This window comes from Tachypleus tridentatus, chromosome 7, assembly GCF_004210375.1.
Source record: "Tachypleus tridentatus isolate NWPU-2018 chromosome 7, ASM421037v1, whole genome shotgun sequence".
Taxonomy (NCBI): Eukaryota; Metazoa; Arthropoda; class Merostomata; order Xiphosura; family Limulidae; genus Tachypleus; species Tachypleus tridentatus.
The window spans coordinates 37,790,070-37,817,940 of record NC_134831.1 but is presented as its reverse complement, the minus strand read 5'-3'; the positions used below and the strand labels follow the sequence as shown (position 1 = coordinate 37,817,940).

General features: G+C 31.3%; 2 protein-coding genes across 12 annotated transcripts in view; one reads left to right on the top strand and one right to left on the bottom strand.

Moving 5' to 3' along the window:
- The window catches only part of GatC (glutamyl-tRNA(Gln) amidotransferase subunit C, mitochondrial), a 17,507-nt gene extending 10,780 nt beyond the window's left edge, over positions 1 to 6,727 (top strand). The window contains exons 4-5 of the mRNA XM_076511162.1: positions 5,903 to 5,982; positions 6,419 to 6,727. Of these exons, the coding sequence (XP_076367277.1) occupies positions 5,903 to 5,982 (80 nt within the window). The 3' untranslated portion in view covers positions 6,419 to 6,727. The remainder of the gene's footprint in view (positions 1 to 5,902; positions 5,983 to 6,418) is intronic.
- Positions 3,865 to 27,871, bottom strand: LOC143255459 (serine/arginine-rich splicing factor 1A-like). 11 transcript variants are annotated; one of them, XR_013030667.1, is made up of 8 exons: positions 27,641 to 27,871; positions 22,018 to 22,181; positions 17,694 to 17,866; positions 16,155 to 16,391; positions 14,051 to 14,881; positions 12,447 to 12,511; positions 9,710 to 9,765; positions 3,865 to 4,621 (listed from the first exon to the last, which is right to left on the bottom strand). XR_013030667.1 is itself a non-coding variant. In XM_076511161.1 (4 exons), exons 1-4 carry the CDS (start codon positions 27,805 to 27,807, stop codon positions 16,236 to 16,238), a joined length of 660 nt encoding a protein of 219 aa, XP_076367276.1. In that variant the 5' UTR covers positions 27,808 to 27,871; the 3' UTR covers positions 15,552 to 16,235. The 11 variants fall into 11 exon arrangements, 1 of the variants encoding a protein (XP_076367276.1); XR_013030666.1 differs by having other exon boundaries at positions 3,865 to 9,569; positions 12,447 to 12,502; XR_013030665.1 differs by having other exon boundaries at positions 12,447 to 12,502.

Genomic DNA, 27,871 nt, shown 5'->3' with positions numbered 1-27,871 from the left:
ATGGATCCACAGACATGGATGACTCAAAACTGTATCCAGTGGTTGTACGATATCTGTACAGGCTCTGTCTACAATCATTATGCTCAGTCATTTGAAATAGTTGGCATCTCTGCAGATTAATGATCTTCTGAAAAATAAAGGTGGTCATATCATGTACTAATTTGTATTTTTGTATTCTCAGAAAGAAAAGGCAAAAAATTGAAAAAAATCGTAATTTTCCGTCTTGTTTAAATTAATTTGCACAAGGGTGTACACTTAGAACCTATAAAATAACAGAAATTCTCAGGTAGACAGAGTTCATACTCCACTGTTAACCACAATGCAGTTATTTCTATGGTTGCCAAGAAACGTCAGTTAAAGTGAAAAATATATGCCGAGGTCTGCTGGCATGTTAGTGTTAAGTTTACTGGCTTACATTACTAAAATTAAGGATTAAATTCTCTATGGAGGAGACAGCCAATTGTGTAAAACAACTATTACTACAATTGTATGTTTGTCAGAGTTGTTCAAAGTGAAAACTAGCAATCAGCAATGTGTTGCAAAGAACATTTATATATATTAAGTGTCCCAGTAATAGCAGCTCTTCATAAATACTAAATTACCTAAGTCATTAGCTGTGCAACAAGGCTATTCACCTGTTTTTCAATTCCTGTCTTTTCTCCAGAGAATCATCATCCTGGAAAGGTATTTTGTTCAGTAAGAAGTCAATATTGAACATTTCAAGAATTGCAAAATTCCTCTTCTATAACTAGTTTAGTAGTTCTTTTCAAAGAAGATCCTCCAGTGATGATGATATTGTGATAACAGTGTATGGTCAACATACCCACCTCTGAAACCTGCTTCATAGTAGAAACCTCCTAGTCAGAAATGATCAAATTCCCTTTCCCAAGTTACTGGTCTCATGCTGTTCTGTCATTTGCTGGAACATTTAAAATATGGTGTTTCAATAATTTAACACTGTTATAGGTTTGTGCTAGGGGTATTACACTGGACTTGATGCTCTGGTGAAAAACATTAGGTCTTTAATTTTCTTATACATTTCCTTTATCTCTGGTCAGGATATACCTGCTCCTCTGATGACAAAGCTGAACATGTGGACAGAGCATTGAATACATTACAAGTGAAGAATGTTAATTACAATGTGTCAATCATAACTTTTCTTACTCTTTTAGCCCAAGGCTATGTATTATTTTCTCTATGGCTTTGACATTGTTCTCTGTAGTGTGGGGGCTTCTTGCACTAATTATTCTAAGAACTGTGGATCAAAAATTTGAAGGAGCAACAAAGTGTGCTGTGATGGTTATATAGCCCTCCATTTGGTGGGACATGCAAATGTCTGGTGTAGGATGATATAACACTCCTTTCAGCTTATCAAAGTTTCTTCTTTGTTGCTTCATACAGAGAGGGCAATACAACTCCCATTAAGGATCAGCTGTTTGGCACCTTTACCAAGGTTCCAGTGTGTGCAAAAATCTATGTGATGACTGATGTAGGTTGCAGGTCTGTAGCAGTCATCCGGCTATTGTAACATTGATTTCTTTTACACCAACTCACTTTTGCTCCATAAGGCTTTGTGTTGGATGCTTGTTTTTCAACTGTGTAAACAAGTTTGTAGTGTTATTGGTATGTTTAAGCTTTGAGCCATGTAATGTACATTTAGCACAGAGTGGATTTTTTTACCTAAATTGTAAGTTAAAGTCTGGTAACTGTGTGCTGATTGTTTACACTTCATTTGAATGATTAGAAGCATCTCCTTCACCCATAGCATATCCTTGTTTCCAGCTTTACTGGTTACTGGGACAACATATATTGAACTGTTGGTGAACCAGGGATTAGTGTGTTCCTTTAAATGATATGCTAGTCTTCTTACAGGCCATCCAACCTGAGCTTCTGACATATTTGGCAGTAAGAACCATAAATAACACAACTGTGAAAAAACTGGATACATTCTTCTAAACTTCTCGATTCTCAATAAGAGTATGAACACAGATTTAAGATAAATTTGTGGATATACTTTTGACTATGGTATTTAGTTTCTTTTTCACAAAGCAAATGTGCACTACAGAGAATCATACATGTAGCTTCAGAACATCATAGTTCAATGAACTTGATAATGTAGTTGTTGAATGGTCAACCATATAAATTTGAAGGATATATTTAACTCTTAAAAAGTTTTACTCCTATGCAATACTGCAAGATAAATGTCTTTCTTTCCACTGTTCTATGAATAAAAAAAACTATTGCAAATGTTATGTAAAAATCATAAGTGGGTAAATTCTCTGAATCATCCTGCAGAGGGGATAATTATGTCTAAACAAGGACAGATTTAGACAGGTACAAACAAAAGTTAAATATGAAACGTTTATATTTTCAATTTAATAAGCCAGATTTCCAAGACTTTGGGATATATATCACTACTTCCTACATGCTTGTAATAACCAAAAAATTGTGTGTCTGTCTTTTGACAGTTTTATGAAATCACGACTTGACCTCACTATTTTCTTACTCCTAGGAACAGTACTACTCATGTAATCAACCAAACTACCTATTTACTCTTTAATATGTATATGCATGTTTATATCTATAATTCATCATCAATTTCTGTTTTACATGATACTGTTATATATATATTCAGTACATTTTTATTATACTGTATTTTCATCACTAAGTTTTGTTTCTTGCATGCTGCATTATACAGTATGGTTGTAAATAAAGCCCCATATTTCAAAACACTTCCTGAATAACTGAACAACGACATACTAACAGTTTTATTCAAGGAAGTTACCACATAGCGAGTTCAACTTTGTCACTCCCAATCAAATTATCCCTAATAATATGCTACATTTATTATGTTTTGGATGGTGTTTAGTGAACATTGCTGATCTTATATGGTTGACAAAGATTTGTGAGAAATGACTTAAGTACAGACTGTGTCCCACAAACCATCAGTCTTTCCTAAATATAGCAATTTTATCATAATATATCCCATAAATAAATAATCTGGTAGGATCACCTATTTTTCCTTTATTCACAAAATAAAGGTAAGAAACCTTAAATTCTATAAGCTAACCATTGTAGTAGCCATCCTTTAAAACATTTCTTAAATGAGATCAAAACTGTACACAGTATTCTACAGGGTGTTCAGAAAGTCACTGTGCAGTTTTGAAAGCAGCAATAACAGCATTCATTCATTCTATTTCAAGCCAGCAACTGATAACAGTGTTTAGAAACAAAATAAGAAGGATCCAAGCCTATTTCAACATTGTTTATAATTGTCATTCATATTTACCTCCTGTATTCTATATTGAAAAATGCTGTTAATTAATATATAAGTGCACAGTGATTTTCCAAATACCATGTATGTAAAGCTTAATTATTGAACTGAAATCAAGTTTTACCTATAATATAACCACTGAAGATTTTTCCTCAAACACAATAGTTCCCATCCACATTTACTGTAAGTATAGGCCATTTACAATCTGACCATACTGCAGTAACTGAACACAATCAGACATGAACAGTTTCAATACCATCAGTCTATCAGTATCATTAGGAAAAAGGCTTGTATTCAGCATTCTTAACACACATCCATTCTATGTAAACTCCATTACTAATAATGTTGTGCTCTAGCTTCACTCTTTTTTTTTTTAAGGATGTTATTTATCTAGATAAAAAGGTATTTTGGAACATCCATGTTTTTTTTTAATCATATTTGACTAATACTTGTACAGTTTCATCAAACTGTATTTTATAGACACAAGTTACATTATTCAAGCTACCACATTTTTTATTCCACCAGCCATTTCTTGACCTACAGTACTGTGCAAAGGTGTTAGGCTACTGTCAAAAACAATGGAAAGTAAATCACAGGTGAAACATTAAAATTTTATTAATCTCTGTATTTAGTACAACAAACTAATTGGAAGTGCTTAAATTAAGCAAACAGTTAAATTTTGTGTAAACCTTTTGCTTTAACAACTGCAGCATCTTTCAGGTTTGGTTTGCAACATATATAGTGTCCTTTAGGATTTTACTGAATGTCTTCTAATACACTCAGTTTCTTTGAAAGTAACTTTTAATTTAAGTTTTTGATCTCTCAAATCCCAGATGGGCTCTGTTGGGGCCACTGCATCATTTGAATAGCTCTAAGTAACTTCTCCATAGAGTAGGTAAGTGTTTGGAGTAATTATCTTCTTGGAAGTATAATCCTTTGCCAATAATACATAGCCACTGGGTCCACCATGATGGATCTTGCACTGATCCATTATTCCACCTTTTTTTGCAACTCTCTCCTGTCACCTCAGCAGAAAAACACCCCCAAACCATGACACTGCCTCCCCCATTCTTCATGGTGGATACTATGCATTGAGGTATCTTTCACCTTCCTTCCACCAGATGTACAATCTATACTTTGAATCATTTTTGAAATCCTCAACGGTCCAATTTTAGCCTCTTGATACTATTTGGAGATTGTGTAGCAATTTACAAACCTTTACTTCAATCACTTATTCCACAACCATTGATTTTTTTTTTTTTTTTGTTACTACAGATCTGGACACTCTTCTGTCATTTGGTATATGTTTGTTCTTCTCATGCTTAAGTTCAGTGACAGTCCCGAAGACTATAAACAAAGATACTTAACATCAGTATTGCATAGTTTGTTTTCCGTCTTTTCCTTTCCTATTTTAAAATTTACCTGTTCAAGTTTGCAGCAATTTGTTGGAGAATCCAGCTAGCATCACAAATATTTTATGCACTAAAGCATAACAAAAAATGTATATATGTATGTGTTTAAGCATTGTTTTTATCAAGGTTTATTTGTAGAGTACTATTGTACTGATTTATGCTACCTTCTTTCTACATAGTTAAAACATTGCATGGGTACCATGACAGTTATTTCAGACCAGTATGTTCACTGAAGTAGAACCATCACAATTGTCCCTCAGTACCAGTAAATGGGAATTGTAAAGAATAAGTATTCTCGCTCTAGCTCCTTAGTGTCAAAATATATATTCATTACTGGCTTAGACCCATGAAATGGAAAAATAACATGTACTCTTGTATCTCATGTATCTAAAATCATGACAAATTAAGCATTCTCTATTTTACCTTTTGTGAAAGTGTATTTTAATATTCAAGTTTTAAATTATTAGTATATACTGGTTTTATTACTATGTGCAATTTATTTTTGTACAACCTTTCTCAGATATATTTATAGGTGTAGATTACTTCAACTGATAAACAAAACAAATATCACCATTGCCAGTGTACTATAGACACTCATTCAGATGTGGACTAAACCTCCATAAGTCCATTAGTACTGTTGCTGTGGTCATCTTCAAACTTTGTAAATGAACCTTAGATATCAATACAAGAACTACCAGTGTTCTGAAGATCATGTCTCTCCAAGGAATCTTGAAGTTAATGCTTTCTTGCTTACACCTAAGATAACAGCAATATGCAGTTGACACACTCCATGGTGAAACCTCTTCCATAGTAATTTTTGAGTATTCTATGTTGTGATAGAAGTTATCGGTTTGGTTCTGGCTATAAATTTAAACTGTATAGTATAAAACTTAAGAGAAAGTTTGGAAAGTAAGTTATTCTTACTGCTAAGAGTGTTGGTAATTTACACTGTTTGTATGAAGTATTACGTTCTTTTAATATGCACATCTTGTAGAGTAACCCCCGACTCTTACCACTTGTGTATATGAGCTTCTCCATCTGAATGATACCAACAGTAGCATGCTACCTCATATTCTTCATAGTATAACAAGGGAGTTATTGAAATAGTACCAAACTAATAACAAGAGTTTTATGAATGAAAGTGACTTTTGAATTTTTAAATGTAGTCTCACTTTAATCTGATTTTTTGTTCTTTCTTTCCTTCTTTATTATACAGGAAACATACCTCTTCCCCCTAAACAAAACTGGCTCAATGAAGACAGAGAACCTGGAAAATTGTGCAATACTTCGAAATAGGTACGAGTTGTTTTTCATAACCTTTCAAACAAAAATACACTATCTGTTTATACGAGAATTTTAATATTGTATGTTATTAACCAAAAATCCCCTCGACTACAATTCAAACTTTATAACAATCTGTCCCAGTGTAACTTTTTATTATGAATAAATTTATAAGTTTTTGCATGAGTTTCCTTGCTGTAGTGGGGAACAAATGTTATTAGTGTTGTATACTTCTAATAAAGTGTGTAACACATAGATGTGGCTCTCAGATTAAGGAAATGAACTGTTGTCTTAGCAATAAACAGTGAGTAATGTAAAGGAAGTTTGTGTCATTAAATACTCTTATTCCACTAAAATGTTTAAAACAGTTTTTAAAATTCACACAAGTTCATTAGTTGTGGACAAAATGTTTAGTACATGAAACTGATTGAAATTTGTTTTGAACTTTCAGGAATTATTGGAGCTAAGAAAAACACAAGATTAAAAACCATTGCTATACATTATAGTTCCATACTAATATTGGTACAGGTTAAGACATCAAATTAAGTAAATACTTATCAGCTAGTGGAACAGTGTCTATAGTTATAGTGTATAGTGAATGTACACTTGTAGAACTCTGTTAATAGACAACTGTGCTTCTCTTAACATAAGCCTAATTTATAGTACTGCTCTTTTACCTAAAAGTACATATATAAAACAGTCACTATATGTATAGAAAAAAATTCCAAGGACTTTCATTAAAGGAGGTGGTGTCCACATATATCTATAAATGTTTAAAATCAGTATCAAAACTTTGTCATAAAACAAAGTTCACTGCTCTACATGTAATGGAAAAAATAACCCTTCCACCCTGAGTACCCCTTTAAAAAACTTTACAAACCTCAAATTATCAATGTTATGTGAATGAAATTACCATCATAATGTATGTTATACAATTTTTAATATTTCATGAAAAACCTTTGAAAAATAACTTCGTTTTAATGTCACATGATGTATGAAAACTTTCACACCTTCCACCTCAACTCAAAAAATGCCAGTCCTGTAAATGAAGTATGGTAATTTGTTCTTTGACAAGCAAGTTTCTAAATTAAATGAAGTAGCAACGAGTAGTAATTTTTATCAACCCCTAGATAAAAGTGTACATAGTCATAATAGACAGCTATGTTACACTATAAATCAAGTTATTTTGAAACTGGTCTACAATTTATCATTATCTGGCAGATGTAATTGTCAGTAGTATTGTTGGTTGCTCAATCCCTGATAATTAACTGTAATATAGAAGTGCTATGTATTAATTTTTAAATATATAATCACACTGTGCATCAGTTCTCAAGGCTTAAGATTTTGCAGATAGTTTTGCTAAAGATACTGTAATTATGCACTAAGAGGCACCATTGACTTGTGACAAGAGGAGTAATAAGTAGTAATGGACAGGAAATTAAAACATTAAAAATTAACTATATTTGAAAAGGAAAATATGGAACAGATCAAAGATCAATCACAGATTGAAAGGTATGTACAGTTAGTGATGTGGTAAAGAAAATGAAAAATAATATACACTGCTGGCCAAAATCTTAAGGCCAATGAACATAAAGAAAAAAAATATGTATTTTGCATTGTTAGACTCAACCATTTATTTGAGTAGAGCTTTGAAAGATGAAACTAAGAAAAGGGAAATTAAAAAAACTTTTATCGCATTTAATAGGGGAAAATGTGAACACTATGAAATTAGCCTAAATACTAGCTGGTCAAAAGATTAAGACCATACTAAAACGAAGTGTTGATCGGTAAACACGTAACGAAATATAGTCATTTGTGTTCAAGCATTAGCGTTGTCAACATCTCCCACTGACATCTCGTGTTACATTGGGTAAAAACATGGCAAAGGCTAAAAAGTTGACAGAGTTTGGACATGGCAGAATTGTCGAGCTGCAAAAGCCAGGTCTCTCTCAACGTGCCATCGCTGGTGAGATTGGGCGTAGTAAAGTTGCTGTTGCAAATTTCTTAAAAGACCCTGAAGGATAAGGAACGTGAATTTCAAGTGGTCAGTTCAAAAACATTTTGCCGGCAATGAGCAGGAGAATTTGACGGCTCGTCCGGCAAGACACCAACCGATCGTCGAACCAGGTTAAGGCCCTCATGGACACAGAATGCAGCTCAAGAACAATAAGATGGCATCTACTAGAGAAAGGCTTTATAAACTGTAAACATCTTAAAAGGCCACACCATGAAACAGCTCGGCTAAACTTTGCTGAGAAGCACTGAACATGGGACGTAGAAAAGTGGACAAAGGTTTTGTTCTCTGATGAGAAAAAATTAACCTGGATGGTCCAGATGGCTTCAAAAGTTACTGGCACAATAATGATATCCCACCAGAGACATTTTCTATGCAACACAGTGGAGGAGGTTCCATCATGTTCTGGGGTGCTTTCTCCTTCCATGGAACAATGGAGCTTCAGGTTATACAGGGGCATCAAACAGCAGCTGGCTACACTGGCATGTTGGAGAGAGCATCCTTATTGACTGAAGGCCATCGCTTGTGTAGAAATGACGGGATCTTTCACAAGGACAATGCCCGCAGGACAAAGGACTTTTTCATGGCGAATAACGTGATTCTTTTAGATGATCCAGTGTGTTTGCCCGAACTGAACCCCCACTGAAAATGTTTGAGGGTGGATGTCAAGGGAAGTCTATAGAAATGGATGTCAATTCCAAACCGTGCATGATCTTCATGAAGCCATCTTCACCACTTGGAATAACATTCCAGCCAGCCTTCTGCAAATGCTTATATCGACCATGCCAAAGCGAATGTTTGCAATGATGGCCATGCAATTCACTACTGAGAATTCTTTGTTGGGCATTTCCTACCCTGTTTAAGACTTCTTTTTGGTATGGTCTTAAAATTTTGACCAGGTGATATTTAAGCTAATTTCATAGTGTTCACATTTTCCCTATTAAATGCTAAAAAAGTTTATATTTATTTTCCCTTTTCTTATTTTCATCTTTTGAAGCTCTAAGTCTAACAATGCAAAATGCATACTTTTTCTTTATGTTCATTGGCCTTAAGATTTTGGCCAGCAGTGTACATATTTACCTTTAATGAACTTTTGATAATGATTTAGGAGGAGGTTATACAAATGAATATCATTTTACCCAAGAACTAATTATTAAGCTTGAGTGCAAATAACTACAATATAAATAACATTTTAGTAGACATAATCAAAATAACATTCTTTGTGTATAAATACTTAATGTTTAACAAAATCTCATCAGTATCGGTGAGGACACATTAAATCAACAGATTACACTATATATTGTTGCACTTGTATCATTCCAAGACAGGATCAATACTTTACACAAACCTGAAAAGAATGTGGAAGACATCACCTCCAGAGGCATCCTTCATTGCACATGATACAAGGTTTTAGCAACTTACATTAAAACAGTTATTGGCTTTTTGTTTATTTATTCTGATTGGTATAGTATAAAACCTTAGCTAGTAATCCACATTTTAATAGCACAAGTTTCATGTTTTTAATTCTACAACATTTTAAAAAATCCCAAATTTCCCATAGTCTGACACGTGAGATTTTCCACAACACCTAAAAAGATACAAGTTTAAATGTAAATAACCCACTATAATATCATCATTGCTCAGACAAACCATAATTTTTATAGCCTTTAATTTTGGTTGGTTACAGAGCTCTTAATAAAAAAATTACAACCCTCCCGCCACACTCACCTGTCAAGTCCTCTCTTTTCAGTTGTTAATAGTTCTCATGTTTAGTTCAATATTACCTGTAACCAATAGAAAGCCAATGTTTTCATCTATCAAATTGCATTTTTTCAATAAACAAATGTCAATTTAACTGTTAGCACAAGATTCATTCCCACAGGAACGATAACTAGATTTGATGAATGCAGAAGAGCTTGTCGCATTCTTAGAAAACTAAAACTTTGAGCATAAGGGAAAATTGTCTACATATTTGCATATTATTAGTCTATGTTCTTTAAAATCATTTAGTGCATTACTACCATTAATACAAAAAATGTAGGGTTAAGCATCATTGACAATCAACAGTAAGAAAAAAGATTGGTAATTTATTTCTTGTTTTTCATATTCATTCATTATTATTATAAAAGTAACTAAACTGTAAAAACAGCAATCTCTAAGTTAATTAAGGTTAATAATAGATAAAATAAAAACATTTCACAGGGCATGCACATGAGCTGCTCAAACTGGTTCATGAATAATGTAAATCAATAGTATAATGTGAGCTGCATGTTGCCTGAGTGACTTACAACTTAAAGTTGACCACATAGTCACAGTTCCAAAGTCAAGTAAGCAAAAATTTAATTATAAATAGATGTGCAATATGAGTTTAAAGCTACTAAGGATAAACAAATGTAGTTCCATGTTACACTCTGAAGCCAGTCTAGAAAGATAAAAAGGGTAACTTCTTTTTTGGTGATCACAAGATCAGGCAAACTGACTGAGATAAAATATAAAATTTTACAGAAAACAAACATTTTAAATGCATTAAAGGGGTTCAGGGATTACACAAAGAAAATGAGATTTTTTGAGAGTAAGAAAAGAATTTTTAATTTTAACATGAAAATCATTTTGCACATGGACTAATTAAAACAAATATGATCATTCAAGGACTTTTTTTTTTTAAGTTTATTAACTCATTCAGTACTGGACCAACCTAAATCATTTTGTGCTTGTTGCAATTTTCACTTTATTACTTTAAAATTAGTAAACATGCATTCACAAAATTTGGCATATTATCAGTAAATATTACAAGGCTTTCATATGCAAATTCAGATTTTAAAAAAAAATTAGATCTTAAGGTTTGGTAAACAATGTTTTTCTCATTCCTTTATTTATGCATATTACCTATCCAACATGCAACGTAATTTTCAATTTAAGATTAAAAACTTGTGCATCAGAACATGTTTAAATCCATGTGAAATCCTTATTATGTCCACAATTTTATCAAACATTTTTTGAAACAAGCTTTATATTTTGTTATTTTGACTAAAGATTCTCTGTATGGGTTCAGTCAATTTGTCCAATCTTAATAAACACCGTATAAAATTAGGAAATAAATATAAATGCCTTTTCATTGTAGAATGACTACAGATCATGAAACAAAAATGTTTAAGACCAAATAGCTTAAATCTCATAACATTATATATTTTAAATCCAGCCTGGCTAACAATACAGAAGTTACAATGACAGCACATGTAATTCAATAATATAAAAATGACCTGTCTTGGATGTGTGTTTTTTACTCTACCTCTATTTGGTAAAATTCCCTCCACATTTCAACTATTATAAATTTTCTGTATATCAAATTTATTTTTCTTAAGACATTGAACTGTAAGTAAAAAAATAAAGCACAAAATTCTCATCTCTTCTAGATATGACTTTTGTACTAATTTTTGCTTGCTAGGCCTTAAGAAATTTTGCATGTGAAGGGTATGAAATAACATTTTTAGGTTTGTACATAAATATACATAGCACACACATACGAATAACAAAAAATCATAAATTACTTCACAGATGTCACAAAATTCCATTATAATTTACCTACTTTTATAACTAATTTGTATTTGTATCTAAAAAAATATGAAATCATGACAACTAAAGACTTAAATTACCAGTTTAAAAGTTTGTCTCCAAAGAAAGAGGTTGCCATTATATCTAAAAATGGCTGAGTACCAACAGAACATTGAGCTTCCAATTGGTTATTCATTTGTAATATATAAATAGGTACATACAAGGAACTGTTTCTAACAGGTAAAGCAAGACTACTGTGTTTGGTTCACTAAATACAGTGACAGCTCAGCAAATAAAGATAAAAGGTTATTTTATATTCTAGCTTGTCAATATCGATAATTTGAACCAGTGCTGCATTTAACATACCACGTGACAAACAGAAATAGATGTTTAGGTGTGTTTAATATTTACTTTTAAATTAAGAAACTAAATAATGTATAATATGAAATTTTGAATTATAATCCAGTTTCATACCAATTTTAAGGGGATAAATTCACAAAACAGTTCAATAAAATTCTGAATACACAACAAATGTAATGACATCATGGCCTTTCACTTGTGTGGAAAGGGTTAAAAACATTTTAAATGCCCAGTGTGTTGGGATCAATCAACAAACTGCAGTCTTATTTTTCTTTGTTTAGAGACATTATATTTAAGTTTTACCATAGACATCTGGTTTCACTTATACACGTATTACAATTAAAACACCACGTTTTTAAGGTAAATTGTTACAGTATTCATTTTCCAGAAGAATGATATGTAATATACTAATACTATAACTTTACTGTATCCTCCATGAATCACAACATTAACTGTAGCACAGTTGAAATTTACTAGAAGCTTTTTGTTACAAACAGTGTAGTTCAAATACAATTCAGTTTATAATACTTATTAATCCATCTATTAAACTTACCGGTTTTATTCGTTTATAAGACGGGTCCCAACTTCACCTGAGAGATTGTCGATATTCTGTTTAGACTCGTTTATAAGACGAAGGAAGGAAAGCAGGTAACGAGAGAAAAGTGAAAAAAATGGAAATTAATAGAAATCTAATTTTGGGTTTTGTATACGATATTTCGATTTCAGATTAGAAGGAGAAAAATAGAAGAGATAGAAAAGTGAAAATAAATGAATAAATCCAAACTCGGTGTTCAAGCGTTTAATGGAATTTCATCAACTATTTTATTTACTGTATGATAAATATTCATATTTAAAACACATAACAAAGAACAATCTAATGCACAAAACTTATCACAACATATTTCAGTATCAAAGTACGTTTATGCTAACTTTTAAACCACATTTCTTCAAAGTATTAAAAGAGTTTACGCAAACTGCACTTTAATAGAACACAGCAAATCAGTATGCAAGTTATGAAATTCAAAAGCCTTCAAATTATTCGTTGTCGCTATCTCCAAACAGTTCATAAAACTGCTCCTCGGACAATCCATCATCGTAGAGGTCACATTCCTCCGTGTTCTCCTCCTGCTCTATGTCATCTCTGCCGCCGATAAACTCACTGAAAAGTTCATCATCCTCACTGCCGTCAATGGAATTCGAAATTCCGCATTTGAGGAATGATCTGATAAACTGAGTGAACTAAATTTATTTTGTATGTCTGTAGACCTCGCCTATAAGACGGGCCCCCCAATTTGAGCCCGAAATCTCGAGGAAAAATCCCCGTCTTATGAGCGAGTAAACACGGTACCAGTTTAGTTTTAATTTTTGGACTTGCCCTAGGGATGTATTGTAAAAAAAATATTGTTACTGGAATATAGGACAACCACCTTAAAAAAGCCTTTAATGCTAAAAATTTATGGAATACTAAGCAGATGTATTTTATTTCAATTTAACCAGTAAACATAAATTGTTTTATTACAATTCTTAAACACTTTTTTTCAGTGTTGAAAAAAATTGAATAGAATTAAGATAAATCTATAAACTATTGAGCAAAAATAATGGAATAATTAGACGCAGATAGAAATACCCACAAATTAAGTGTCATTGCATCTGCTTATACTATCGTGAAAGCACAAAGTTCAGGACAAGGCATAGTTCATGCTTCGAAAAATATGGTTAAGTATGTATCGTAGCAGTCTGAAGAAGATACCGGAGAAAATATACAAGTTAATTGGGTCTAAACATCACAAATACAACTTATCTTGCAAAACTGGACCACACAAACTCTACCTTCCACATGTTTTTTTTTTTTTTGTATTTTCCTGCATTATATGAAAAATGATGAATTTAGCTTCAGTTGCTAACATGAATCATGTAAACTGGGGAAAAACTCCAAACCACATGGTTCACAGAAGTTCCGGCACTGTTGGTTGGATCCATCCACCCACACCGTACAACAGCATTAGTTATCTTACCCCCAACCCCACCCAATGTAGAAGTAAACTATCCACTTACCTGGAGTATCACTGTTAAAAGCTCTAAACTTAGAAATTACAATATATTTCACTAGAACAAATGGTATACTTTAAACTTAAAAACAATTTGATATGGACTTACATATGAGATTTCCCTTAGCTGGCCTTGATCATTAAAGCTCCTAAACTTCCAAACAAGCATTTAGTGCAACATATATCTTGTTGTCATATTTAAATAATAAAAGAAATCCATGAAGATCCTTAACTTCTCCTTGATTCCATGATTCTTTGTGCGCCACAAGAAATGAATTCCTTGTTTTTTCCTATGCAACATTAGGCTATAGCAAAGCATAAGATTCTCCACAAGTAGCTTGGTGGTGAAGTACTACCGAGAGTGTTTAATCCCTTCAGTACCAGTCTCTACTGGACACACTGCAGCCTGGTGCTGAAGGGTTTAAACATGTTTCCTTTAAATGTAACACTTCAAGTGCCAGGAGTTCCCTGCGCCTGGAGCGCTCCTCTCTGTCACTATAAATAAACCACAAATGAAGTCATACTGCCCACATACTCCTAGCAACCACTAGGTCCATCCAATACAAGATTTATAATATGTATTCCTGGTGTTAGCTCTTCACGAAGCACCTGGAACACAATCCACGTTCTCTGCAGATTTAGAGCATTAGAGTCAACATAATTATCTAATGGGAATTTGTTCCTAAAAGCTGCCTGTCCTGGATAAACCATAAGATGTTAATCCTGCCCTTCATACCAGTAAGCAGGAATGTTTCTGTCACTACTACTCCTATACCAGATATTTACAGAGCCATCCAAAGAGAGAGAGAGAGAGTTTAGCCTATCCTGGGATCCACACCCATGCCATCCCATCCTTAGGAAATCCAGTTAGATCCATAGTTTTGTTAAATCCTTAAGAGTACAGCCAAGTGATCCTTGCTACCTCATGTAGTAGTTAAAGCTGAAGACAAACAAAAAATATTGTTAGAAATTTGTCTTTTTGATCCCAAACTTAATAGTAACTAAAATATTTCAAATCTATAAATTCTTGATGTATGTAGAAATAACCTGAGCAAAATTGTTACCTTGATCCATTTTGTCAAAGTGTCTGGATGCTCCTGAACACTAACAAGTTTCATGTTAAGAATTTAGTTTGTTTTATTTAAGAAAGCCAAGTTAAATCTGCCCACAAGTTAATACAATTTAATTGTGTATTGTTATTAAGCACAAAGCTACCAATGACATATGTTGAGCTGTTTACTATGAATACCAGAACCACATTTTAAATGTTACAAGTGTTATCAATGAGCCACAAGGAGGGATCAAACACTTAAATAACTACAATACCCCCCACCTAATCAATCTGTAAAAGCCTAGTACAAGGGTAACAGTAATATTACATCCACAGTCATATACTAACAATAACAAAAGGAGAGAAACTCAGTGCTGCAATACTTGTTGCTTGGATTTTCAAAGTATTGTATATGTTTTTATTTTAAAACAAAACTTGGAATGCACAAGTCTAGCTACATTTAACGACTTAAACTAAATCCAATATCTTCACATTAGAAGAGATGTTCAACATTTCATGTGTATGCTATAAATGTCAATAAGAATCAGTTCTCTACACATTTGTTCTTGATATAATTTTTAATTTTGTAAATCATATCATTTTATGACAAAAATTACACAATTGAGACAACACCTACCTAGATGTGTTTTTATTTGCCTAATATGAAAAGACTAAGAAAAACTTCTGATAAAGAGTACAATTATCCATCTTTATCAAAGTGTCATTTATCAATTCCTTGTTAACAGCTATTAAGCTCTGAAATCAAACACTACACGGGCAAAAGAAAGGGTCTCAGTAAAGCAGACAACAAAACCACCTGAATATTCTGTTTAAAGTTCATTGTTCAACTTATACAGACCTTGGAATGGACAAAATTTCTTGGTGAGAGGGGGCTGTTCTTACAAATATGAATACTATAATTGAAACAACACTGTGTACCTAAAAGAAAGATAAATGAACAAAACTGAATTAAAAAGTTTTATTTTCAACAGCTAATCATTACAATGTTCAAAGAATATAAATGTAAAATTATACATGTACCGACAGGTTTCATTAACACTGCTTTAGAAACCTTCCCTCTCACCAATAACAAAACCAATTACATAATTACAAGATGTGCTAAAACATACATCACTTTAGGGGAAACAAAAAAAAAGTCAACCTGATAATATGTCGACATCACATCCTATGCATTATTTGAAGTTTCAGATGCTACCACTATATGAATGCACATGCTGATCTTTTACTTGGAATATGATCTGGACCGGGAACGAGTGTGTGATCTACGAGCTGGAGAGTACGTTGGCGAGCCTCTGCTACGTCTTGGCGAGTAACTTCTACTTCTGGAACGAGAACGTCCATAATAATCTTCCTTGACTCTTATATAGGACACCTCTCCCTATAAAATAAAGTGATGAATTAAGTTATGTCTGCATCGTCATAGTTATTTTTATATCTTAAGCAGGTTTCTGGCACATCCGAAGAAAACAATTGGAACTAATAATAGTTACTTTCCTGAGTTGAATGTGTATGCTTGTCTATCTCTGACCTTTTAAATGTTTCAGTATTTTGATGGTGAAAGTTGACTGGATGAGGGATGTGGAAAAGAATGTGACAGGCAAGCTGTGTGTAAAATAACACATTAGTAGGGAACTTAATGTCAGGGTAACAACAACATTAGTGTGTAATAGTTTTACGTCTGCATTATTATGAAGGTAAGAGACCAGATAAAGATAATATTTTTAGATGTGATGTAGAAGGTATGTATTTCAGGCAAGCTGAAGAACCAAATAAGTGACACAGTGGAAGTGCTCAACAAGAAAAATTACTTAACCAAGGTGAAGATAAAAATACACTCTAGAAGAGATACAAGCTGTGAACTGACCACACCTGAATGTATGGTGGGTAACAAAAAGGAAGGCAGGGATAACATGAAGAACTGGACTAGTATAACTTCAGAAGAGCAACAACAAAATACCCTTCAGTTTTAGTTTGACAGGATAAATCAACTGGTATCTTATTTTGGGTGACCCCAATATTTTTTTACTCTAGAAAAATGCTGTTTTGAATTAAAAATAAATATCTTTTTAACTTTAATGTGTACAGTCTTACATTTACTTTTCTCTCTTGGTTACTTATAATACTTTCTTTACTCCAAGAAACAGACTGTACCTTTGGTCTCATTTGTCACCTCATAACTCAAATCACTTCATGATGCTCTACTTTAATGTAAAATGCAACAACAGGCACACTTAAACACATTATTCAACTCTGTTTAAACAATTCACTGCCAACCATTTCTTTTGCAAGTTGTTAACTGAAAGAAAGGTGAACTGGGTGGCACTACCCACAGCAAACATTTTTTTTTTTTTTCTTTTTGTTGTACTACTGACCAGAAGGAAGACAATTTCTGATAGCACACACCATCAACTTTTTTCCCACTTGTATGTAACACAGATAATTAAACAGTACAGATTTATTTAATTAGAAAATACTACCTAATTACAATCTAAGCAGTCATCAATACATCCCAAGTTCACTATTCAACAAAAAAAAATGATTCAAATTTAGGTTCAAATTAACTTCATGAAATAATCAAAAATTCTGTCTATAAGACAGTTCTACTTTAAAACATAAAACTTAGTACAGCATCTAGAAGCTAATCAACAGACAAGTGGTAACAAACTAGTCTATAACAAACCTCATGAGAACGAAACCTGGAGTCATCAAGTTTCTTTACAGCATATTTCATGTCTTCGTATCTGAGGAACTCTACAACTCCTGTCCCATCTTTGGACACATCAGCATAGCATACATCTCCAGCTTCTCGCATGTGATCTTTCAGATCCTGCCAACTTCCAGTTGCAGGTAAACCTGTATTTAACAAACAATACTATACACACATTTCTAAAACTGTTATCCAGCTGCAGGTAAGCCTGTATTTAACAAATAATACTATATACATATTTCTAAAACTATTATTCAGTTACAGTTAAACCTTTAAATGACCAACAGTTATGTATTAGATAGTGATACTGAGTTAAAATTAAGCATATACTTAATTAATTCTGAAATGAAACAATTAACTAAGTTACTTCTCTGTAAGGCTCTAAGTAGCGTTAATTATTATTTAACTACATGTTAATTTTCTAAGGCTTATTGTGAGTTCTTTTTTACAGTACCTAAAAAGTCACTTATCTGTAGGCCAAAATAAAGAGTACATCTTTGAAATTTGTCAGTGGTTTTAATTCGTGTAAAAGTTATATCTATCAGGGATACATCTATACTAAATGTACTGAAGGTTCTGTTTATTCTGTAGACATAACTGAACAATATGAAAAACAAGTTCTTAATGGAAAGTGTGAACGTTGGGTTGTTTGCTGAATTGCTATAATAAGCATCCACAATAAATGGTACAATAAAAACCACACAAGTAATACTAGTTGGACATATTCTGAACCAATTTTCAATACCTGCTTTGACTGGCATATTTAAACTGCTTGATTTAGCTATACCCATCACAAAATGGATTAATTCTTAGAGCAATTATACAAATAACTAACAACCCCCACTTCATTAAAATTTTCATTTGTTTTCCAACTTATATTTTGTCTCAGGTTTTTGGTCAATAAATTAAAATTAGGTACCATTTTTAAATGATTTTTTTTATACAGGCTGAACAGATAAATCTTGCACAACATGAAAGGGACTACAAAGTTTGTAAGTTAATATAACAACAATGTATTACCAAGTCATAATAATAACAAATGTCCCTTTGGTTAAAATTAATCTCAACTAGTTCTGTAGCTGAATTTTAAACAAATAAAGTGTTACAATAATTTTGAGATGGTGTGATTATTTCTTTACTCAACTTTTCATACACTAATTTTAACATTATTTTCACACTTCTATTGAAACAGCTAGTATTAAAACACCCAATCATCTACATTCAACTGTTAAGCACCAGCATTGCTCTTACAATGTTAACTATTAACAAAATAAGATAATAAAACAAAGTAATAAGAAGAAATGTTTATTAGTCTCAATGACAAGGTCAGAGGTTTCACTACTGACAAATGAAGTGTTATACAATGTTTTTTTTTTTTTTACATTCTATAATTACAGTTTACCTCTAAAAGTGAACATGTTGGCACTAAGTAATAGTGTTACTCAGTAAAAAGCGAGTTACTGGATGCAGTACAATGTAAGCCATACATACATACTTTTCATGTTAATAAAATACCCCCCCTTCCCAATACATGAATTTTACAGAAAATATAAATCCACATTGTTTATCATTTTAATTGTATACAAGTTTTGGGATCTTTGAATGTTATACAATACGCTGACATTCAGTGGTGTTCAAAGGATTTTTCTACAACATATATTACATTCTAGTTTAAAATAAGGTATGTATGAAAATTATTCACTAAAAAATGTCAAGAAAGAAGGGTGAAAGCAACCATGCCAAAATTTTGATTAGCTATGCCTAATGTTATCAAATCAACAAATTTTTGCTACAAATTTCCACCACTTTCACTATGTCAAAGGTTAGCAAAAGATCACACTTTGTTTTGACATATTTATATTCATTCTATCCTGTTCCATAGAATTTAATCTTTGAACAAATGACTGGTATATCCAAGTTTTATAAAGTTTCTAATTAATTTAGAAAATCATGAGTAGAGATTTTTAGTTATTACTCATTAACATCTTCTGTTTTCTATTATAGTCTATTTTAGATTGCTTTTGACAAATATCTAGGTATATAAAAATTCATATAATCAACATTCTACACTACTCTTAATAACTACACAGTTACTGATCACTAGATGATACTCAGCTTAAGAACATTAATACTTACACTTGTTAACTAGGGAATGTAAATGACTTGTACATTTCATTTTATGTCATGATTACACATATTTTTATGTATCAATAAAAGTAATAGATGTTTTACATTAGACAGTTACCACACAGCAGTATGAAACCACATTCACAACACCTTGAGCTGGATATTAAAATACAGAAACTTACAATAATTAACTTTATTTTACTTACATTAGGAATATCACCAGACATTTAATAAATCAGATGATACTATCACAGCCATACGCTATTCATGTACAATACTATAAATCAAATTTGTGCTTATGGAAAAGCTACTATGCTATCTGCTGCCAACCCTAATTGTGATACTAACCAAAGAGATGACAGCATTCATCCCACTACCTATCATTCACACTGAAAAAATCAACATTCTTAGCATTAATACTGATACACTAAGATGAAATTTTCCTGAAAGTTACAAATTCTAACAAAAACAATTAACCATAAATTTTATCCTCATGAATGACAGAAAAAAATATATAAAATTAGATAATGTCAATCACTACACTGTTCTTGCAAGTTTTCTTTCACTGTCAAAAAAACATTCACACCTAATTATTTTTGCTGTTAGGGTCTGACTAAACTAATTAATCTCATATAGCAGTACCATTTTATTTTATCATGAGGGTAATATCACGTTTGTAAATTAAAAAAAAAAATTCTTAATGGTTTTCAGATTTTTGTAAATAGTAGTATAATATTCAATTATTTGTACAAAACTATTATTTAAAGCTTGAAGAGAAATTTAATAAAAAAAATCCTAAAATATATTTCAAACTATAAATAAGCACCCTCTAAGTAGAAATATTTAACTTTTTTCCCTTGTGCTTCATAGCTGATTCTATCTGACTGGTATCAACCTTTTTCCAGTCTATTTTCTTTATAAAACAGTGTCTGATCATGTTAAACTTTAGCTGTAAAGATTTTAGCCAATTCTAATCAAAGGTGCCAGTTTCAGTACCATGCTATTCCAACTGCTGTAATTCACATTTGATAAGCAAAACGTGATGAAATGTTCTCTGGATGTTACAATAGGAATGTGGACTGTGCTTATTATAGTAACTGGTAGTTTATGTATAGGTTGCATTTAGTAGTTTTCATTATTTTGGAAACCTTAGAAAATTTGCTTCTGGAAAAAAAAAAGCTGCAAGGGATGTATGTGACTTATTTTCTATAGTAGTTTAAATTATGTTATATTATGAGAAATTATGATTATATTCTTTTGCATTTAATTTAGCAGTTGTAAGTTCAAAAATTTAGTTCATAATAAAAATAGTATTCAGTACTTAGAATGATAGCCTTGTATAATTTGTACATACTGCTGCTATTACTACCACCATGCAAGAATTTTCTACTTTTTACTATATTTACTTTGTAGCAAGACCCAAACTTTTGTTGTTGCCTTACAATTAAACCAATAACCAATATTAAAAAAAATTTATTCTAATATTTTGCAAAGGGTTTAAAACTCAGTATACAAGCAAGGACAATAAAATACATTTGTTGTGAAACAGGATAAAAGGATAAAGACTTGTCTCAATTATAGTTACAGTGCCAATACACCAGAACTCAAGTTTTAAATTCCAAAATAAATGTTGCTCATTATGAGAAATGTCACCATGATTAATATTTTAAGTGCTGTAAAGTAATTTTCTTTGTAATTTATGGTGTCTCTCATTTGTAACGGGATGTATCACTCATAACAAGCATACAACATTCAAACTGCTAACCAAGTGTTGTTTTTTTGCACAATAAACAAAAGTACAGCTGCAATGAAGAATAAATTTGAAATAAAAATAAAGTTATGATACAAAAATAAAATGTTTATCTACACATATATAAACATCAAATCTTAGTTAAAAATACAAATCTACTGTTTAGATTTACTTAGCAACTACTTTAAGTCTCATACTACTTTAAGTAAAAGTGATTATCAAAAAATGAAAAATTGATAAAATTTGCATTTTAAATGCTTCATTTTTACTTCAGTTTGATTAGCATAATAGAGCACAATCAAACATTAGCATACGTCATCAATACTTTTCCTTAACCTGTAATCCTGTTGTATCATTCCAATATTTTGGTAATAACTAAGATAATTAAGATATACATGAATAGTGGAATCATCTACCAACCTGACACAAGAATTCTGTGTTGAGAGCGACGAGCTGGAGGACCTCGACCTCTGCCTCTAGACCCAAATCCTCTTCCTGGATTAGTCCCTTTAGGAAATTCTACACGTAGCCGATACCCATCATAATCATAACCATCTCGTGAATGGACTGCATCTTCTGCATCTCTGATAAGTCATTAAAATGGTTTAGCACATATGTTAAGTACGAAAAAAATCTTCATTTATAAAACTTTAATTATGAATTTAAAAATTCAGATAATAAAATATCAACATTACTCACCACCCTTACCCATCTATTAAATCATCTTACTATAAGGGAGAAATGGTGTGGCCATTAATATATCTACATATGTGACCAAAATAATGAATACAATGGTGCCAACTGATGTGCTGAAATACAAAATCTCAGTACTTGAAGTGATGATTGCAGCTTATGAAATGTGATGCCATCTACTAAATGGCACTACAAACAAAAATCCATAAAAACTTTCACATTTTCGGTATTTAAGATTCAAACAATTTGAAAAATAACTGGTACAAGCAACAACTTCTTTATCACAGAATACAATTTTAAATAAAAATACTCTCTTCAGAACTTTCACTATGACTATATACGAGGTAATACAATTACACTCTAAATTTAAAAATAATGTAAACTTTTATTTAACACTGAAACAGCCCAAGAGTTGGTGTTAAATACTATCAACCATTTCCCCTCTCTACTTTGTATTTAAAAATTAGTCAACAAAATACAACTCAGCTAAAAAAAATCAAACTTAGAACTCAAATCACAAAAAACCCTTAAAATATAAAGCAAATAAAAAATAGAAAACCAATTTTTTCTACTTACAAATACTAAACCCATTCACCTACTTCCCAAACTTTTCTAAGCCTTCTCATATTTCACACAAGAAGGATAAAACATACATTTTGAAATAATCAAATGTTATAAATTACTCTATTAAAATCACAGCATTCCACTGTAATTTATCAAGCTTACTAACTCTATCTGGGTAAGAAGAATAGAGACAAAAATATTTGGAATTTCCAACCAATAGAAGCTGAGAAAACCATGTAGGGGACATTGAGCTTTTCAACTAATTATTCACATTATAGACAGAAGTATACACACATTTACTGTGTTTCATTTGCTAAATATAGTGACATCTAATCAAACAGAAAAGACATAAGGTTCTTACTTTATAATTTATCTTCTCAATAATTTGAGTTTCCAATTAATAAGGTCCTGTAGACTTTGTATTTGAACATCACAAACAATTTGAACCAAAGCAGCATTTTACATTGTGTCATACAAAAATCAATATCTAGAAATTTTGTTTTAATATTTACTTTTACATAAATAATATTAAAATTTGAATTATGATTTACAATTTTGTAACAAATGTATTTATAAACATTCATTAAATAATAATTCAATACAAATCTGAATTTAAAATTTAAAAAAGTGAAAACATGCCTTTTGACCCCTAACAACAGGAAAACTTGTAACAAGATGGTTAAATAGTCTACCACTTAAAAGAACTACATACATGAACATTTACAGTGGTTTTTTTGGTCATGTCATGAAATTATGAATTAATAGTGCAAATGTATGTAATATTCATTTATGTTCACAGCATATTACCCCTATACTGGCTGGAAAGAACAATTTTATTTAGAATGCGGCAACTGCTACAATATTTTTTCATGCAACATGGATGCAAATTTTAAGATTTTTATTTCCCACTTGATATCTAGAAGCATTTAGCACACAATTAATACTCAAAAGTTTAATTTCATCAACATTTACTAGCTATATCATTAATATAAATAATAAACACTAAAGTTTACTAGTACCAAAGGTCTAGTTGGGCTAGACACTCATCAACATCCCAGTCAGTAAGTCTCTTCCAATACCCTGTTGACGTGATTTTCTCTTAATCTTCCCTTTGCGAGATTTTATCAACAGACCAACCATGATTCTGTCCATCCCACATATAAATAGGTAACACCCTTGTAAAAGATGAAAATTCTCCCTTAACAAAATTATATCAACTTTCTTTTTTAAGATATCTTGCTAAATGATTTTTCAAACTTTTCTATAAGACTGGAATCTAGCTACAGAAGTCTAACTGACTTATATTTTCACATTCAAATTATCTGCCCACTTAAAGATATGAATAACAATTCTCCAACCCTCATGCAACTGGACACAATCTGCTGACACACCAAATGCAGAGGTTGGCCTGTATGATCTTTGACCTTTAAAATCCCGATTGGTTTTGATATTTTTAGCATACATTTAGGGACTAATATATAAACTATTCAGATCAAATCCAATATTTTTCATGTAATGTTTAGATTGTTACTAATATCTTCTCTTCTAAACCAAAATATATAAGATTAACTCTAACAGTCTGCAACACCCTCTACCATCAGAATCTCTAAGTGTCCAATCTCCATTTTAACACTTACCTGTAACCCTTTCACTGCAGCTGGAATTTATATTTCCCATTACACTACATCCAAACAGCAGTGAATGGGTTGCAGTACTTAAAGTATCTTGCTGTTAGTCCTGACTTTTAGCTACCTATTTTCCATACACTCTTTAATGATCTAGTTTGTTTTTTTAATAAACTATTCTTCCTAAAGTTCTTTAAGGCAAGTGTTTCACCTTATGCACCAATTTTATGTACATATTGTAGATAAACATACATTAAATAAGTGATGATAAAATGTACTGATTACAGATGCTTATTAACACATTTTTAATTTTATAAGATACTAAAATTCAAAAGCTAGAACGATGTTACTGGTATATCATTCAGATCCACAAGAAGTGTAATTAACAGAAACTGAATTTAGAAACTACAGTAATGTGAAGATCTATATCATATTGTACACAGTTTTATCAATTTCTTACTACAATAAAAGATATTTAAAAATTTTTACTTTTACATTAACCATGTGATCAAATCTGTTGACTTACTATGAAAATTTTATTGAACTACTTTATGAATTTATACCAACATGGTTGATATCAAATTGTAAACAAAAATTCAAGTTATACTATACATCACTTAATTTCTTAATTTAAAAATAAATATTACAAAAAAACCTGAACATGAATTGTTGCATGTCACGTGGTTCCTTGAATGCAGCACTGGTTAATATAAGATGTTTGTGATCTCAAAATACAAAATTACATTTTTGTACAAACAAGAAACTCAAATGTCTAATATTGAAAAGCTAGAATATAAAATAAGAACCTCCTATCTTTCATATCTGTTGAGATACAGCTTATGTACTGAATCAAACATGTGGCCCTGTTCACCTTTCCATTTTTGGAAACAATCACTTATATACACATCTATAAATGATGTTAATAACCAATAAAAATCTTGGAATGTACCCACAAGTGGTTTCCTCAGCCACTTTCAAATATATTGGCATCATATCTTTCTTTCAAGACAATCTTTCATGCTGATAAATTGAGTATTTAACCTATTCAATTTTTTTTTAAAGACCAATATTGATTAGTTACTAAACTTGATAAATTATAAGAAATTAATGATAGAGAAATTTGATTTTTTGGTTATTCAAATATATATAAAAACCTTAAAAATCATTTTGTTTCACATCCTATACATGCAAAATTTAAGGCGTAGCAACCTACAACAAGCATCAAATGATCAAAAGTCATATCTAGAAGATATAATTGTTTGTGTTACTCCTTTATTTACTCTATATTTTAAGAACAATAAGTTTAAAAACTTGTAAGTAGCATAATCTACATACATATATAATGCATTTTAACTGAAATGTGACTATTTTACAAAATACCAGTCAAAAAAGGTCATTTAGTAAAGGCAAGTTTTATATTGTTAGTTACAGTAACATGCACCACATCATTACAGCTTCTGTAACATAAACCAAGCATGGTTGGAAGGGTAATCAAAGAAAAATAAATTTATAATGTTATAGCATTTAAGCTATTTTGACTAAACACCTGCATTCAAGATACAATTCATAACCATTCTAGAAGGCAAAGAAGCATAATTTATATTTATTTCTTAATTTTTTTTATGGTGGTTACAAGATAAAATCTACTGAGCACATACTGAGATTCTGATTCGACAGTGAAAATAATGGGTAAAATATAAAGCTTTTCTTAGAAAAAAATATGACAATTATCTAGAGATTAAAGATTTAACATGTAAAATTTGAAAATCTTCTAATGCGTAAAATTATTTTTAATCTTTAAATGAAAATTACTCTGCAAGTTGGATAGTCATCATTCTGAAAAGGAAATTTTTTACCAGAAAATATTATAAAGTCTCAATACATAATTCAAAAACCTGATATTTTGTATATGAAAGCCTTGTAATGTTTACATTATGTGTAAAAGTTTGTAAACATATGGGTACATCATTAAAAAATAACAGTATAATTACTTTCATGGATACCTTCATGGTTATGATTTGAATGGAGTCTACCCAATCTGTAATGAAAGGGTTAAGTGGTTCAGGCTTATACACCACCATTACTAAAGTTCAGTTGCAGGCTAAATGTTGAACCTCAATATTTGTTTTTCATTTTTGTTGTGAAATAACAAACATTCTGTCACAAAATAAGAATGGTTTCTGCATTTTTAGTTCATGATTCACTATGCATTTCCATTCACAAATTTGTTTTGTATTATACTAGTACATATTCATTTCAAATGTGATTTCAAGATGTCTATTACTGTTAAGTGAAAATCAATGTTATGTAATATTTAATACTCAGGTTGAAAAGTTTTAAGCTTCTGTTTTGTCACAAACATGTATCCAAATCAAATGTGCACGTTTATATTTATGCTTGAGATTATATTGTTCTATTTAATATTTCTTGAAATACTGACAGACATTTTGCAATGGAAAGTTGCACTTATGTGAATAAGCTAATAATAACCTGCACATCAGTTTTATTACTACACTACAGTCAAAATAGAAATCTTTGTATTAATTCACCACTTGCAGTAGGGTTAGAAATTAAGTAGCTATTCTGCTAATCTGTTAGTTTTAAAACTAGATACAATATTAAAACCACATTTTAACATTGCTGATGTTTATAAAAAATTGTAATTCTAAAACAAGATGTAAAATAACTACAATGACTAAAACAACAGTTTATGTTTCATATTTTGATGTGTTTATTACAATATAAGAAAGTTCAAAAACTATCCAGTTTAACTAACTACGTAATTGATAACGTTAAAATCTTAAAATTCAAGATACAAATCTTGATTCTGTAAAAACTTGCTAGCCTTCACTACCCTAAATTAAACATTAAGCCCTACGCATAGAACAGTTATAATTAATGGCAAAATACCAATTTGTTTTACAAAACTATTCAACTAAAGTACTCACATAATAACAAAAATATGTTACTGCATTTCGTAAATATTTTACTGAATAACTGAGTTTCCCAAAATAAAAATATATTTCATGCTATAACAGATGAAAAGTGATTTTCAAAATGCAACTATGATAATAGTAAAAAAGTTAATATCCGCCATTACTTTCTACCCTTCTGTAGTTACTACGCATCTATCCTCCCCCCAAACTTATGCCTAAACCAACCTGGTATCTTCAAATTCCACAAAGGCAAAAGGCGGTCCTCTTCTATTTTTCAAGTCGATGAAAGTAATTTTCCCAAACTTATAGAATATATCTTCAATATCTTTCGTTCTAATATCAGGGGGCAAATTTCCAACATAAATACGGCTATCATTGTTTCTATACGACATTATTATACAGCTTTCCTGACAGTCAACTAACGGATAGTACTAATACTGCACATTAGGAGCAGGT